The sequence below is a fragment of the Dromaius novaehollandiae genome, chromosome 1, assembly GCF_036370855.1.
Source record: "Dromaius novaehollandiae isolate bDroNov1 chromosome 1, bDroNov1.hap1, whole genome shotgun sequence".
Taxonomy (NCBI): Eukaryota; Metazoa; Chordata; class Aves; order Casuariiformes; family Dromaiidae; genus Dromaius; species Dromaius novaehollandiae.
This window is the reverse complement of record NC_088098.1, coordinates 86,681,911-86,697,484: the sequence shown is the minus strand read 5'-3', so window position 1 is coordinate 86,697,484 and position 15,574 is coordinate 86,681,911. Positions and strand designations below refer to the sequence as shown.

Sequence of the window (15,574 nt, the reverse complement as noted above, 5' to 3'; positions counted from 1 at the left end):
GTTTGCCGCTGGAGATGGAGTTTACTTTTGAAAAGAGCCTGAAAAACCTTGCAGTGGGTCAGTGGCATGTTCACCAGCACTGAGCAGAGGAGGGTAAATTACACTTCACGGAAGGCTTTCTCGCCTTCAGAAAAGGGGCAGGGGGAGGGGAGGTGTTCTAACTCAGTCTGAGACCGTAAGAAGAGATGTGATGGCAAGGAAAGCGGTGAGGTCTCCTGTCTGTACTGGCTTTGGATAGCACTGCCGTGAAAGACAGCACCAAGTGAAGACTGGCTTTCCATTTCCAGTTCCAGCGGGGAAAAATGACCGTTGCAGCACAGAGAAGGCACCGGCAGCCCATTCCCAGAGCCAGGTATATGTGCTAGTACTTCGGGCCCGGTCTAGGACTGTGGCTAGGTCAACAGTGACCGTGTGTGATTCCCATCAGATGGCTCTTCAGTCTTGGTGCATTTAGGGCATGTCGTGCCAGTTTCTTCCGGCTGCCTACGCTGGTGCACCAAGTGTCTTTGGGGCCACCTGCCTGCAGGCAATTCTGTTTACACAAATCTTTCCTTCCTCAGGCTTGCCATCCCAGACCGCTTGCCCAGTCAGTCCTACGCTCATTCTTTCACACTTCTCAAGCCCAACCAGTCCACTCCCGTGCTACCTCTAGTCCAGTTCTCTCTGCTTCTCTGGTGCCAGTTGCCCCTCCTCATCTGTTGCATTTCACCACGCCAGCCGCACTGGCTCCCACAGCCAACCTCCTCCGCAACCTTCCCTGACCATGCCACCTCACCAGCCTTGTGAGAACCTTGCGCTTTTCCCAGTGCCTCCTCAACCTCCCTTTTTTCCCCAAACACTCCATCCCGGTGTCTCACAGCACTGAGGGACTGTCTGGGTTTGGAGACATTTAAATTGCCCTGCGGCAGCCCAATTTACACAGGCTTTACATGTGCACAGACCCTTCCGGGGGGGGGGGGGGGGAGGGGTCTTTCTGGACGCTCTCTACAGATCGTGTGCTAACTTAGGTAATTTAAAGCCTCGTAAATTGGGGGTGGGTGCCTGCTCTAAAGGCAAGGGCTGTGAGAGAATGGAGGTAATAGAGAGCTGAGGTTTCTGACTTGACAAGGCAGCACTATTTCCCTTCCAGCCAGCTCCTAGCAATATAGTTGCGTGCAGCTGATCTCCTGGTTTTCTCTGACTTTCCCTTCTCAGAAGGTGCAGTGTGGCTCACGCTTGCCAGCATCTGGGGTGCCCCTGGTCACTTACATCCATTTCCACCTCACTGTCATGGCCTTCCCAGTCCTGCCCTGGTCCGTGCAGCTATTCTCATTGGCCTCTCCAACCCGACCCTCCTCATCTTCTAGGGGATATTCCTGTTGTTGATCCACAGGAGAGGATCAAGCTGGGGCCAGGTCTGCCTGGGGCTCTTCTAGCAGTGACTCTCAGGGCTCTCTGCAGAGCTGTATGGCATAGACCAGCTGTACAGTGGACATGACTGGCATTTATTTCATCAATAGTCTCAGGAGAGCAATCCGCTTTCCACAGTGGGGGCACTTGAAGCAGGAGGAAGATCTTGGCAACATCAGCAGGCAGAGCAGGCTATACAAAGATGGAGGAGGGACCCCCCCCAGGCACCGTGTCTGTGCCAAGTCCCCTTTCTTATTGCTTGCTGCTGAGCTCCTTCTTCTCCTGCAGCTGACGTACAGGCTGCTGTGGATCTAAGCAGGGGTGGGAAAGAGCTAACCTGAGGCACTGGCATAACGACAAACAAGCTGTCTCTTGACAAAAGAGCACCCATGCTAAACATTTCCCATCCACTTAACAGTGATGTGTGATTAGGTCACTACATTGGGGAGCCCATGCTAGAGCAAAGCAGGAGATGTGACATGCATCGCAAACAAGCATTTTGATGACATAGGTGTGCCATAAGTGGTGGGCCTGTGTATTTCACAGAATGGCCATGGCATGTTGCAAGTCATGCCTTTTGTGCTGCTAGGCGTCCAGACACGCTGTAACCCACCCCTCCCAAACTGAGAATAGAGCAAAATGTCATGTAAAAAACAAAAAAAGGTAACAGGCAAGGAAAGACACGCATGACCAAAACAAACGTGCCATGAGAACTGGAGGGATTTGGCAAAGCTCTGGGAGGCAGTGCCTCACTGCTATGTCTGCCTGAGGACCTGGAAAGAGAGTGCACTGTCAGACGCCTTTATAGGCAGGGCAGCTTTCAGGATGGCTGTCAGTGCCGCTTTAACCTTCTGCTCATATTTCTCTCCTCCCCTCAACTTCCAACACCTTGAGATGTGGCTATCCATCTGCTCCAGTCCAACTCCATCTGCTCTCACTGTTCTTCTACAGAGGCTAAGAGGAGACCCTAAACCAGGAGAGGAAAGGAAGGCACAGGAAGAACTAGCGTAAGGGCTGCGGGGAGCCCTACTCATGTGTAGCGAGCTTTACCTCCCCCCCCCCCCAAAAAAAAAAAAACCAAATCGCTGTAAGTCATAAGAAGGAAATTACCAGCCCAGATGAAATGTAACAGGGCTGTCTTGCACCTCGGCCTTCCGCTCCATCAGCCTGTGAAGAGATCCCAGGTCAGTTCCCGTTGCAAGTGGTTTCAAGAGTGGTTCCAAGCCTGTGAGAGCCTTACACTGAGGAAGCCCCAACTTCTCTCACCATTCATGGCCTAAGAATCTGCCAAAAGGCTTGTGGTTGCTAAAGCTAGCTTTTATCAGGAAAAACAAACAAACAAACAAACCAGCTAACTCAATTAACTTTCCATGTGAACCTAGACACATGCGGGATGGGATGGCCTAAATAAAACCTTCAAAATCAGAGCCAATGCGCCCCCGCCACCTGCTGTGTCCTTGCAGGGCCCTTCCTATAAGGATAGGAAGTCCTTTCTGTGCGGGCCAGTCACTTGCTGAAGATCCCCAGCAGGCTGTCCGTTCCCCACCACCGCAGAGGCTGGGCTATACCTGTGCTTCTGGCTGCAGGTAGGAGCACTGGTCCTTTCCTGAGTTTCCTACCCTTCCCTCCACTACCGCAGTCTCTCTTTGCTGTGTTTTTGCCTCACTGCCTCCTGCCACCAGTCCTCCAGGTGTCCCTCTCTCGCTCCCAAGTGCGGGTGCTCTCAATGGCAGCAGGCCAAACACAAAGAGGCAACCAGCCCCCTTTCCCTCCCGCCACCCCCACCCCCACCCCATCCTTCCTTTCTTAGCTGATCTTGCCTCGGTGCTTTACACTGCTGAGGGATGTCTGGCCTTTTCCCTACCTGTTTGCCACTGTTTTCCTTTCCCTAGCAGCTATTCTGTGTCAGGTGCAGGTGCTGGTGGGCCCGGTCCCCCTGTGTGAGGGGGCTCCTGCTTCAGCTGTCCCCAAGGAAGTGAAGGGGGAGGCTGAGGATCATTGGCCACAGGTGGTGCCTGTCTCTGCTTGCTCTTCCACCCCCCATCACAGGTGTAGTGAGCACCATCAAAGCTGTCACAGTGCCTGTGAGAAGGTAATATCACCATTAGCAGGAGCTAGGTGGGACTCTGCTCTGCTGCTGTTAGGATCCAGCTCTGCTCCCTCTCTCAGGAAGAGAGCCAGGAGTAAAGAGAAGGAGGAGTCCAGCTCACAAGACCTCCTAGGTGGTGGTGTGCTGCCCTGTCCCCTTGCCTGCCAGCCCAGCAGCTCTAGGGCGCAGCTCCCAGTGCACGTACCTAAACCGGAACAGGCAGGGAGGGAAGGTCTGGGAGGAGCTGGTGTAAGGGCTGCGGGGAGCCCCACTTGTGTAGAGTGAGCTTCCACCCCCAAAGGAGATATCTGTAAGGCTCTTAAGTATGTTTTTATTTGTGCTATTATCTTCTTGAGAGGAGAACGATGGGGCAGGAGGGCAGTGGCCAAGGAGGCGGGTGGTCATCGATGCATCAGTAGGCTGCAATGGTTTCTTGGATCCAGCTGACATAATTGCAGACCTTGGTGTAGACGCCGGGGTAGCCTTTCAGAGCACACCCAATTCCCCATGACACGATCCCCTGGAGTGCCCCGTCGCACACAACTGGGCCACCCGAGTCACCCTGGAGGGAAAAAGTTAGAAGCATGAGCTGATCTAAAAGCAGAATCTCACCCGGAAAGGTCTTGGCCTGTTACAAAGAACCCAGGGAGCACTGAGGGAGGTGGAGCAGGCCGTGGTATGGGAGCACAGAAAGATACCACCCCTCATCTGCTGACCCGCTCCCGCACCGCCACAGTTTACCGCTGCTGCACTCTGTGCCCAACCAGGTGTGGCTGCACCTGCTGGTTTTGCGTGAAGCCCACCCTGTCTCCCAGCCCTGCTGGAAGGGCACTGCACACCTGGAGATGAGGAAGCCTAAGCACTCTGACGAGCTCTGGCATATGCCACGGAGCCTGAGGCACAAAAGCGTCGGAGCCAGAGCTCTGCCCAGGCACCAGCTCTTACCTGGCATGAGTCTTTCCCACCCTCCAGGAATCCTACACACACCATGTTGCTGGAGATCTGGCCCGGGTAAGCTTTTTGACACGCTTGGTCACTCAGGACTGGAGCTTGCAGACACTGGACAATCTCAGGGTAACTGGCTGCCGGGAGAGCAGTGAAAATTAGGGTTCATCTCGGGACTCAGTACTACCAGTGACGTATGTGCGAGAGCCATCCAGCAAAGCAGGGTGAAGTAAATGCTTGGCCTGCATGAAGAAATGCAAAGCGCATTGTAGGTTGAGACACACTGGCAGGGCAGTGTGGGGAGCTCGGGGCTAGAGGAAGAGAAGGCTGCAAAGCAGGGGTGAAATGTACGTGGGTCTCAGGAATCCGGTGGCAGAGCAGGAGAAGCGTGGCCAGCCACCTGCAACGTGCGCTGATACTCACAGCCACTGCTCACTGTGTTTCCCCACCCCGAAATCAGGCACTCGGTGCCCGCCTCAACACAGGCGCTGGGCAGAGCTATGGCTTGAATGTCGTCGCTGTAGGCCACCGAGGATGCCAGCTTGATCAGCATAATGTCGTTATCAAGGCTTCTTGAACTGTACTTAGGATGGCGAATGATTGCTGCAGAACTCCTGACCACTTCACTGTCTTCCTGCACATCTATGTTGTACTCTCCCAGCCTCACCTGTATATAGCTGCAAAATTAGCAGCAGAGAAGAGCAGCAGTTAGCACCCGGTAGAATGACTTGGTGCCACAAAGGGGACTGGCAGAAACCTGGCAGAGAGCAAGGGAGTGTTGCCCAAGTCAAAGGCTCATGGCGTGTCACACAGCTCTAGGAACTTCATGATTTCATGAAAGACAGAGACTGGAAAGCCTTGCCAGATGGGCATTGTGTCCAGCGGATCCCCAGCTGGCCACCGTGGCAATGGCGTGAGCATACAAGGATCCCTCCAGACACCTAGAACAACGCTTAGGGAAGAGAGCTTAGGTTCCCCATTGCAGGGGAGCAGGATCTGGAAGCTGCATGCTGTCTGCATGGAAGTATGCCCCAGAAACAGGCAGAAACAGATCCAGGGGGAAAGTCTGGGGGAATGAAAAAGAACAAAAGGCAAGAGGAGAAGCTATTGGTGAGCTGCTATGGGGACATGCCGGTGCGCACAGAAAGGTGTGTTAGGATGCATGGAAAAGGATGCTGAGAATGCAGGAACGTTGGAAAGATCCTCTAAGACGGTGGGACTGAGGGCAGCGTGTCTCCCTTGGTTTCAGGTGTACCGTGCATGCCCTGCCACCTTGTCTTGGCTTGCCTTGCTAGGCGCCGTAGCTGCAGATCTGGTGGGTTTGCAAGGTTTGACTAGGATCCACCCAGATACCCCAGTCAGTCCATACTTACGACTTGTAGCAGTGAGCAGCTGACACAACCCATTGGTTGTTGATGAGGGAACCTCCACAGAAGTGATACCCAGCATTCAGGGACACCTGGTAGGGCACTGAACCTACTGGGCAATTGTAGCCTCCCACAATCTTGTCGTCGTCAGCATCCCCCGGGACAGCAACTGGGGGAAAGAGAATTGGTTTTCACAGCGCCGGGTCTGAATCTGTTCTCTTACAGTGTAGCAGCAGGCAATGAGCTGCAGAGCAGTTAGCAAAGGCCAGAAGAGTTTGGAGCGTCAGAAGTCAGTCTTCGCAGTGACTCCTGGGTTCCTTCTGCACTGCTCTGAAGCGCGAGTCTTTGACTGTTACCCCCCTGCGTCAGGAAAAGAACGGAAGAGCAGGAGCTGCCAAAGAACTTCACAAATGAAATGCGCGCATGCTTCCAGTGTATTCCTTCCACGGCACCGCTGGCGTGGGATGTGACAGCTGTGTCGTGGTGAAAGGCCATGGTGCCCATCCGTGTAGGGTGAGAGCTGGAGAAGGGCAAATGCAGCAGAGAGTGTCAGCAGAATTTATAATTTGTTGAGGGGGGACAGGGGGTGAGCAAGAGAGAAGGGAAAGCCCTGTAGTGCAGGAATCTGAGAGAGAGCACGCAGGCTCTGCGGAGCCCGAGGCTGATGTTGGAGCAGAATGTAAGAAAGAGCACATTTGTTGAGACCACTAGAACATCGCAGGCCTGGAGCATGTCTCTGACACGGTCCATGACAGATGCAAAGAGCAGAAGAGGGGGGACCCTTCCCCAGACACGCTCCTGGCCTCCAGCAACTCAGGGACCTGAGGCTGCCAGGTCAGACAGGGGGTGTCATTGAACCTCATAGCCTTCAACGGATTTTTCTCCCACAAATGTGTCGCCTCTCTTTCTGAGGCCGTGTGAACTTTCTGCATCTGCAATACCCTGTGGAAAGGGGTTCACCGCTTTCTTAAAAGAAGAGGAATAATCTTTTGCTTGCTTCCAACCTGCCAAACCTCCCAGCTTTGTTTGATGCCCCCCGGTTCTCGTACAGGAAGGGACAAGAAGCAATCCATCCTTCTCCAGTCTCCCCAGGCCACTCGCAATTTTGTACACCCCGTCATATGCTCCCTCCTCTGTCCCTTTAGGAGGCTGGGAGTCCGAGTCTCTGACACGGGTGGGAATGGGAGAAAAGCGGAGTGTTGGGCCATTGGGGAAAGAGAAATGCAGGCAGAGAAGACAAGGCAAGAGTGAGGTGTAGAGAGAGCTGGAGGATCCGATGCTTTGGAGAACTCACCAACTGCTCCCAGGCAGGAGAGAATCAGGAAGACCTTCATGGCGCCTCTGTCATCAGGCTCTGTGAGATGTACTCTGTGAGGTGGCTTTGGCAAGCGCACCGCTTTATACTCCTGGAGAGCCTTATCTTTGCCAGCCCAGGGTCTCTGCAGCTTTCCCCTTCCCAGGATCTTGCGTCAGCCTGGACAAATTTAGTTCTTTTATCTGGGTACAGTGATGACACAGCTGACTGCGGTACCTGAGCTGGGAAAGTGTATTTCTAGAAACACAAGGTGCCACTGCCTGTCCCCTGACAGAGCTGCCCTGCACCCGTCCCTCCCTTCACCAGCCCTTCTCCTTGCTGTGCCCCTCGAGCCACCAGCATTCAGCATTCCACCGCAGCATCACCGCACTGAATGAGAGAGTTGTTTGCCGCTGGAGATGGAGTTTACTTTTGAAAAGAGCCTGAAAAACCTTGCAGTGGGTCAGTGGCATGTTCACCAGCACTGAGCAGAGGAGGGTAATTACACTTCACGGAAGGCTTTCTCGCCTTCAGAAAAGGGGCAGGGGGAGGGGAGGTGTTCTAACTCAGTCTGAGACCGTAAGAAGAGATGTGATGGCAAGGAAAGCGGTGAGGTCTCCTGTCTGTACTGGCTTTGGATAGCACTGCCGTGAAAGACAGCACCAAGTGAAGACTGGCTTTCCATTTCCAGTTCCAGCGGGGAAAAAATGACCGTTGCAGCACAGAGAAGGCACCGGCAGCCCATTCCCAGAGCCAGGTATATGTGCTAGTACTTCGGGCCCGGTCTAGGACTGTGGCTAGGTCAACAGTGACCGTGTGTGATTCCCATCAGATGGCTCTTCAGTCTTGGTGCATTTAGGGCATGTCGTGCCAGTTTCTTCCGGCTGCCTACGCTGGTGCACCAAGTGTCTTTGGGGCCACCTGCCTGCAGGCAATTCTGTTTACACAAATCTTTCCTTCCTCAGGCTTGCCATCCCAGACCGCTTGCCCAGTCAGTCCTACGCTCATTCTTTCACACTTCTCAAGCCCAACCAGTCCACTCCCGTGCTACCTCTAGTCCAGTTCTCTCTGCTTCTCTGGTGCCAGTTGCCCCTCCTCATCTGTTGCATTTCACCACGCCAGCCGCACTGGCTCCCACAGCCAACCTCCTCCGCAACCTTCCCTGACCATGCCACCTCACCAGCCTTGTGAGAACCTTGCGCTTTTCCCAGTGCCTCCTCAACCTCCCTTTTTTCCCCAAACACTCCATCCCGGTGTCTCACAGCACTGAGGGACTGTCTGGGTTTGGAGACATTTAAATTGCCCTGCGGCAGCCCAATTTACACAGGCTTTACATGTGCACAGACCCTTCCGGGGGGGGGGGGGGGGAGGGGTCTTTCTGGACGCTCTCTACAGATCGTGTGCTAACTTAGGTAATTTAAAGCCTCGTAAATTGGGGGTGGGTGCCTGCTCTAAAGGCAAGGGCTGTGAGAGAATGGAGGTAATAGAGAGCTGAGGTTTCTGACTTGACAAGGCAGCACTATTTCCCTTCCAGCCAGCTCCTAGCAATATAGTTGCGTGCAGCTGATCTCCTGGTTTTCTCTGACTTTCCCTTCTCAGAAGGTGCAGTGTGGCTCACGCTTGCCAGCATCTGGGGTGCCCCTGGTCACTTACATCCATTTCCACCTCACTGTCATGGCCTTCCCAGTCCTGCCCTGGTCCGTGCAGCTATTCTCATTGGCCTCTCCAACCCGACCCTCCTCATCTTCTAGGGGATATTCCTGTTGTTGATCCACAGGAGAGGATCAAGCTGGGGCCAGGTCTGCCTGGGGCTCTTCTAGCAGTGACTCTCAGGGCTCTCTGCAGAGCTGTATGGCATAGACCAGCTGTACAGTGGACATGACTGGCATTTATTTCATCAATAGTCTCAGGAGAGCAATCCGCTTTCCACAGTGGGGGCACTTGAAGCAGGAGGAAGATCTTGGCAACATCAGCAGGCAGAGCAGGCTATACAAAGATGGAGGAGGGACCCCCCCCAGGCACCGTGTCTGTGCCAAGTCCCCTTTCTTATTGCTTGCTGCTGAGCTCCTTCTTCTCCTGCAGCTGACGTACAGGCTGCTGTGGATCTAAGCAGGGGTGGGAAAGAGCTAACCTGAGGCACTGGCATAACGACAAACAAGCTGTCTCTTGACAAAAGAGCACCCATGCTAAACATTTCCCATCCACTTAACAGTGATGTGTGATTAGGTCACTACATTGGGGAGCCCATGCTAGAGCAAAGCAGGAGATGTGACATGCATCGCAAACAAGCATTTTGATGACATAGGTGTGCCATAAGTGGTGGGCCTGTGTATTTCACAGAATGGCCATGGCATGTTGCAAGTCATGCCTTTTGTGCTGCTAGGCGTCCAGACACGCTGTAACCCACCCCTCCCAAACTGAGAATAGAGCAAAATGTCATGTAAAAAACAAAAAAAGGTAACAGGCAAGGAAAGACACGCATGACCAAAACAAACGTGCCATGAGAACTGGAGGGATTTGGCAAAGCTCTGGGAGGCAGTGCCTCACTGCTATGTCTGCCTGAGGACCTGGAAAGAGAGTGCACTGTCAGACGCCTTTATAGGCAGGGCAGCTTTCAGGATGGCTGTCAGTGCCGCTTTAACCTTCTGCTCATATTTCTCTCCTCCCCTCAACTTCCAACACCTTGAGATGTGGCTATCCATCTGCTCCAGTCCAACTCCATCTGCTCTCACTGTTCTTCTACAGAGGCTAAGAGGAGACCCTAAACCAGGAGAGGAAAGGAAGGCACAGGAAGAACTAGCGTAAGGGCTGCGGGGAGCCCTACTCATGTGTAGCGAGCTTTACCTCCCCCCCCCCCCAAAAAAAAAAAAACCAAATCGCTGTAAGTCATAAGAAGGAAATTACCAGCCCAGATGAAATGTAACAGGGCTGTCTTGCACCTCGGCCTTCCGCTCCATCAGCCTGTGAAGAGATCCCAGGTCAGTTCCCGTTGCAAGTGGTTTCAAGAGTGGTTCCAAGCCTGTGAGAGCCTTACACTGAGGAAGCCCCAACTTCTCTCACCATTCATGGCCTAAGAATCTGCCAAAAGGCTTGTGGTTGCTAAAGCTAGCTTTTATCAGGAAAAACAAACAAACAAACAAACCAGCTAACTCAATTAACTTTCCATGTGAACCTAGACACATGCGGGATGGGATGGCCTAAATAAAACCTTCAAAATCAGAGCCAATGCGCCCCCGCCACCTGCTGTGTCCTTGCAGGGCCCTTCCTATAAGGATAGGAAGTCCTTTCTGTGCGGGCCAGTCACTTGCTGAAGATCCCCAGCAGGCTGTCCGTTCCCCACCACCGCAGAGGCTGGGCTATACCTGTGCTTCTGGCTGCAGGTAGGAGCACTGGTCCTTTCCTGAGTTTCCTACCCTTCCCTCCACTACCGCAGTCTCTCTTTGCTGTGTTTTTGCCTCACTGCCTCCTGCCACCAGTCCTCCAGGTGTCCCTCTCTCGCTCCCAAGTGCGGGTGCTCTCAATGGCAGCAGGCCAAACACAAAGAGGCAACCAGCCCCCTTTCCCTCCCGCCACCCCCACCCCCACCCCATCCTTCCTTTCTTAGCTGATCTTGCCTCGGTGCTTTACACTGCTGAGGGATGTCTGGCCTTTTCCCTACCTGTTTGCCACTGTTTTCCTTTCCCTAGCAGCTATTCTGTGTCAGGTGCAGGTGCTGGTGGGCCCGGTCCCCCTGTGTGAGGGGGCTCCTGCTTCAGCTGTCCCCAAGGAAGTGAAGGGGGAGGCTGAGGATCATTGGCCACAGGTGGTGCCTGTCTCTGCTTGCTCTTCCACCCCCCATCACAGGTGTAGTGAGCACCATCAAAGCTGTCACAGTGCCTGTGAGAAGGTAATATCACCATTAGCAGGAGCTAGGTGGGACTCTGCTCTGCTGCTGTTAGGATCCAGCTCTGCTCCCTCTCTCAGGAAGAGAGCCAGGAGTAAAGAGAAGGAGGAGTCCAGCTCACAAGACCTCCTAGGTGGTGGTGTGCTGCCCTGTCCCCTTGCCTGCCAGCCCAGCAGCTCTAGGGCGCAGCTCCCAGTGCACGTACCTAAACCGGAACAGGCAGGGAGGGAAGGTCTGGGAGGAGCTGGTGTAAGGGCTGCGGGGAGCCCCACTTGTGTAGAGTGAGCTTCCACCCCCAAAGGAGATATCTGTAAGGCTCTTAAGTATGTTTTTATTTGTGCTATTATCTTCTTGAGAGGAGAACGATGGGGCAGGAGGGCAGTGGCCAAGGAGGCGGGTGGTCATCGATGCATCAGTAGGCTGCAATGGTTTCTTGGATCCAGCTGACATAATTGCAGACCTTGGTGTAGACGCCGGGGTAGCCTTTCAGAGCACACCCAATTCCCCATGACACGATCCCCTGGAGTGCCCCGTCGCACACAACTGGGCCACCCGAGTCACCCTGGAGGGAAAAAGTTAGAAGCATGAGCTGATCTAAAAGCAGAATCTCACCCGGAAAGGTCTTGGCCTGTTACAAAGAACCCAGGGAGCACTGAGGGAGGTGGAGCAGGCCGTGGTATGGGAGCACAGAAAGATACCACCCCTCATCTGCTGACCCGCTCCCGCACCGCCACAGTTTACCGCTGCTGCACTCTGTGCCCAACCAGGTGTGGCTGCACCTGCTGGTTTTGCGTGAAGCCCACCCTGTCTCCCAGCCCTGCTGGAAGGGCACTGCACACCTGGAGATGAGGAAGCCTAAGCACTCTGACGAGCTCTGGCATATGCCACGGAGCCTGAGGCACAAAAGCGTCGGAGCCAGAGCTCTGCCCAGGCACCAGCTCTTACCTGGCATGAGTCTTTCCCACCCTCCAGGAATCCTACACACACCATGTTGCTGGAGATCTGGCCCGGGTAAGCTTTTTGACACGCTTGGTCACTCAGGACTGGAGCTTGCAGACACTGGACAATCTCAGGGTAACTGGCTGCCGGGAGAGCAGTGAAAATTAGGGTTCATCTCGGGACTCAGTACTACCAGTGACGTATGTGCGAGAGCCATCCAGCAAAGCAGGGTGAAGTAAATGCTTGGCCTGCATGAAGAAATGCAAAGCGCATTGTAGGTTGAGACACACTGGCAGGGCAGTGTGGGGAGCTCGGGGCTAGAGGAAGAGAAGGCTGCAAAGCAGGGGTGAAATGTACGTGGGTCTCAGGAATCCGGTGGCAGAGCAGGAGAAGCGTGGCCAGCCACCTGCAACGTGCGCTGATACTCACAGCCACTGCTCACTGTGTTTCCCCACCCCGAAATCAGGCACTCGGTGCCCGCCTCAACACAGGCGCTGGGCAGAGCTATGGCTTGAATGTCGTCGCTGTAGGCCACCGAGGATGCCAGCTTGATCAGCATAATGTCGTTATCAAGGCTTCTTGAACTGTACTTAGGATGGCGAATGATTGCTGCAGAACTCCTGACCACTTCACTGTCTTCCTGCACATCTATGTTGTACTCTCCCAGCCTCACCTGTATATAGCTGCAAAATTAGCAGCAGAGAAGAGCAGCAGTTAGCACCCGGTAGAATGACTTGGTGCCACAAAGGGGACTGGCAGAAACCTGGCAGAGAGCAAGGGAGTGTTGCCCAAGTCAAAGGCTCATGGCGTGTCACACAGCTCTAGGAACTTCATGATTTCATGAAAGACAGAGACTGGAAAGCCTTGCCAGATGGGCATTGTGTCCAGCGGATCCCCAGCTGGCCACCGTGGCAATGGCGTGAGCATACAAGGATCCCTCCAGACACCTAGAACAACGCTTAGGGAAGAGAGCTTAGGTTCCCCATTGCAGGGGAGCAGGATCTGGAAGCTGCATGCTGTCTGCATGGAAGTATGCCCCAGAAACAGGCAGGAACATATCCAGGGGGAAAGTCTGGGGGAATGAAAAAGAACAAAAGGCAAGAGGAGAAGCTATTGGTGAGCTGCTATGGGGACATGCCGGTGCACACAGAAAGGTGTGTTAGGATGCATGGAAAAGGATGCTGAGAATGCAGGAACGTTGGAAAGATCCTCTAAGACGGTGAGACTGAGGGCAGCGTGTCTCCCTTGGTTTCAGGTGTACCGTGCATGCCCTGCCACCTTGTCTTGGCTTGCCTTGCTAGGCGCCGTAGCTGCAGATCTGGTGGGTTTGCAAGGTTTGACTAGGATCCACCCAGATACCCCAGTCAGTCCATACTTACGACTTGTAGCAGTGAGCAGCTGACACAACCCATTGGTTGTTGATGAGGGAACCTCCACAGAAGTGATACCCAGCATTCAGGGACACCTGGTAGGGCACTGAACCTACTGGGCAATTGTAGCCTCCCACAATCTTGTCGTCGTCAGCATCCCCCGGGACAGCAACTGGGGGAAAGAGAATTGGTTTTCACAGCGCCGGGTCTGAATCTGTTCTCTTACAGTGTAGCAGCAGGCAATGAGCTGCAGAGCAGTTAGCAAAGGCCAGAAGAGTTTGGAGCGTCAGAAGTCAGTCTTCGCAGTGACTCCTGGGTTCCTTCTGCACTGCTCTGAAACGCGAGTCTTTGACTGTTACCCCCCTGCGTCAGGAAAAGAACGGAAGAGCAGGAGCTGCCAAAGAACTTCACAAATGAAATGCGCGCATGCTTCCAGTGTATTCCTTCCACGGCACCGCTGGCGTGGGATGTGACAGCTGTGTCGTGGTGAAAGGCCATGGTGCCCATCCGTGTAGGGTGAGAGCTGGAGAAGGGCAAATGCAGCAGAGAGTGTCAGCAGAATTTATAATTTGTTGAGGGGGGACAGGGGGTGAGCAAGAGAGAAGGGAAAGCCCTGTAGTGCAGGAATCTGAGAGAGAGCACGCAGGCTCTGCGGAGCCCGAGGCTGATGTTGGAGCAGAATGTAAGAAAGAGCACATTTGTTGAGACCACTAGAACATCGCAGGCCTGGAGCATGTCTCTGACACGGTCCATGACAGATGCAAAGAGCAGAAGAGGGGGGACCCTTCCCCAGACACGCTCCTGGCCTCCAGCAACTCAGGGACCTGAGGCTGCCAGGTCAGACAGGGGGTGTCATTGAACCTCATAGCCTTCAACGGATTTTTCTCCCACAAATGTGTCGCCTCTCTTTCTGAGGCCGTGTGAACTTTCTGCATCTGCAATACCCTGTGGAAAGGGGTTCACCGCTTTCTTAAAAGAAGAGGAATAATCTTTTGCTTGCTTCCAACCTGCCAAACCTCCCAGCTTTGTTTGATGCCCCCCGGTTCTCGTACAGGAAGGGACAAGAAGCAATCCATCCTTCTCCAGTCTCCCCAGGCCACTCGCAATTTTGTACACCCCGTCATATGCTCCCTCCTCTGTCCCTTTAGGAGGCTGGGAGTCCGAGTCTCTGACACGGGTGGGAATGGGAGAAAAGCGGAGTGTTGGGCCATTGGGGAAAGAGAAATGCAGGCAGAGAAGACAAGGCAAGAGTGAGGTGTAGAGAGCTGGAGGATCCGATGCTTTGGAGAACTCACCAACTGCTCCCAGGCAGGAGAGAATCAGGAAGACCTTCATGGCGCCTCTGTCACCAGGCTCTGTGAGATGTACTCTGTGAGGTGGCTTTGGCAAGCGCACCGCTTTATACTCCTGGAGAGCCTTATCTTTGCCAGCCCAGGGTCTCTGCAGCTTTCCCCTTCCCAGGATCTTGCGTCAGCCTGGACAAATTTAGTTCTTTTATCTGGGTACAGTGATGACACAGCTGACTGCGGTACCTGAGCTGGGAAAGTGTATTTCTAGAAACACAAGGTGCCACTGCCTGTCCCCTGACAGAGCTGCCCTGCACCCGTCCCTCCCTTCACCAGCCCTTCTCCTTGCTGTGCCCCTCGAGCCACCAGCATTCAGCATTCCACCGCAGCATCACCGCACTGAATGAGAGAGTTGTTTGCCGCTGGAGATGGAGTTTACTTTTGAAAAGAGCCTGAAAAACCTTGCAGTGGGTCAGTGGCATGTTCACCAGCACTGAGCAGAGGAGGGTAATTACACTTCACGGAAGGCTTTCTCGCCTTCAGAAAAGGGGCAGGGGGAGGGGAGGTGTTCTAACTCAGTCTGAGACCGTAAGAAGAGATGTGATGGCAAGGAAAGCGGTGAGGTCTCCTGTCTGTACTGGCTTTGGATAGCACTGCCGTGAAAGACAGCACCAAGTGAAGACTGGCTTTCCATTTCCAGTTCCAGCGGGGAAAAAATGACCGTTGCAGCACAGAGAAGGCACCGGCAGCCCATTCCCAGAGCCAGGTATATGTGCTAGTACTTCGGGCCCGGTCTAGGACTGTGGCTAGGTCAACAGTGACCGTGTGTGATTCCCATCAGATGGCTCTTCAGTCTTGGTGCATTTAGGGCATGTCGTGCCAGTTTCTTCCGGCTGCCTACGCTGGTGCACCAAGTGTCTTTGGGGCCACCTGCCTGCAGGCAATTCTGTTTACACAAATCTTTCCTTCCTCAGGCTTGCCATCCCAGACCGCTTGCCCAGTCAGTCCTACG

At 54.0% G+C, this 15,574-nt stretch overlaps 3 protein-coding genes across 3 annotated transcripts in view; all 3 read right to left on the bottom strand.

Moving 5' to 3' along the window:
- The window catches only part of LOC135329676 (M1-specific T cell receptor beta chain-like), a 63,438-nt gene that overhangs the window by 28,975 nt on the left and 18,889 nt on the right, over positions 1–15,574 (bottom strand).
- On the bottom strand, positions 3,790–7,179 carry LOC135329671 (trypsin II-P29). Its single transcript, XM_064518811.1, has 5 exons — positions 7,085–7,179; positions 5,797–5,959; positions 4,847–5,100; positions 4,424–4,560; positions 3,790–4,040 (listed from the first exon to the last, which is right to left on the bottom strand). Exons 1-5 carry the CDS (start codon positions 7,122–7,124, stop codon positions 3,891–3,893), a joined length of 744 nt encoding a protein of 247 aa, XP_064374881.1. The 5' UTR covers positions 7,125–7,179; the 3' UTR covers positions 3,790–3,890.
- On the bottom strand, positions 11,279–14,726 carry LOC135329670 (trypsin II-P29). The gene is made up of 5 exons (XM_064518800.1): positions 14,572–14,726; positions 13,286–13,448; positions 12,336–12,589; positions 11,913–12,049; positions 11,279–11,529 (listed from the first exon to the last, which is right to left on the bottom strand). Exons 1-5 carry the CDS (start codon positions 14,609–14,611, stop codon positions 11,380–11,382), a joined length of 744 nt encoding a protein of 247 aa, XP_064374870.1. The 5' UTR covers positions 14,612–14,726; the 3' UTR covers positions 11,279–11,379.

Coding starts and splice junctions, on each gene's coding strand:
- LOC135329671 (XM_064518811.1), bottom strand. CDS start 7,124: ATGAAGGTCTTCCTGATTCTCTCCTGCCTGGGAGCAGTTG. Junction 5,960..7,084: donor CTCCTGCCTGGGAGCAGTTG/GTGAGTTCTCCA, acceptor TCTTTCCCCCAG/TTGCTGTCCCGGGGGATGCT. Junction 4,041..4,423: donor GTGGGAAAGACTCATGCCAG/GTAAGAGCTGGT, acceptor TTTTCCCTCCAG/GGTGACTCGGGTGGCCCAGT.
- LOC135329670 (XM_064518800.1), bottom strand. CDS start 14,611: ATGAAGGTCTTCCTGATTCTCTCCTGCCTGGGAGCAGTTG. Junction 13,449..14,571: donor CTCCTGCCTGGGAGCAGTTG/GTGAGTTCTCCA, acceptor TCTTTCCCCCAG/TTGCTGTCCCGGGGGATGCT. Junction 11,530..11,912: donor GTGGGAAAGACTCATGCCAG/GTAAGAGCTGGT, acceptor TTTTCCCTCCAG/GGTGACTCGGGTGGCCCAGT.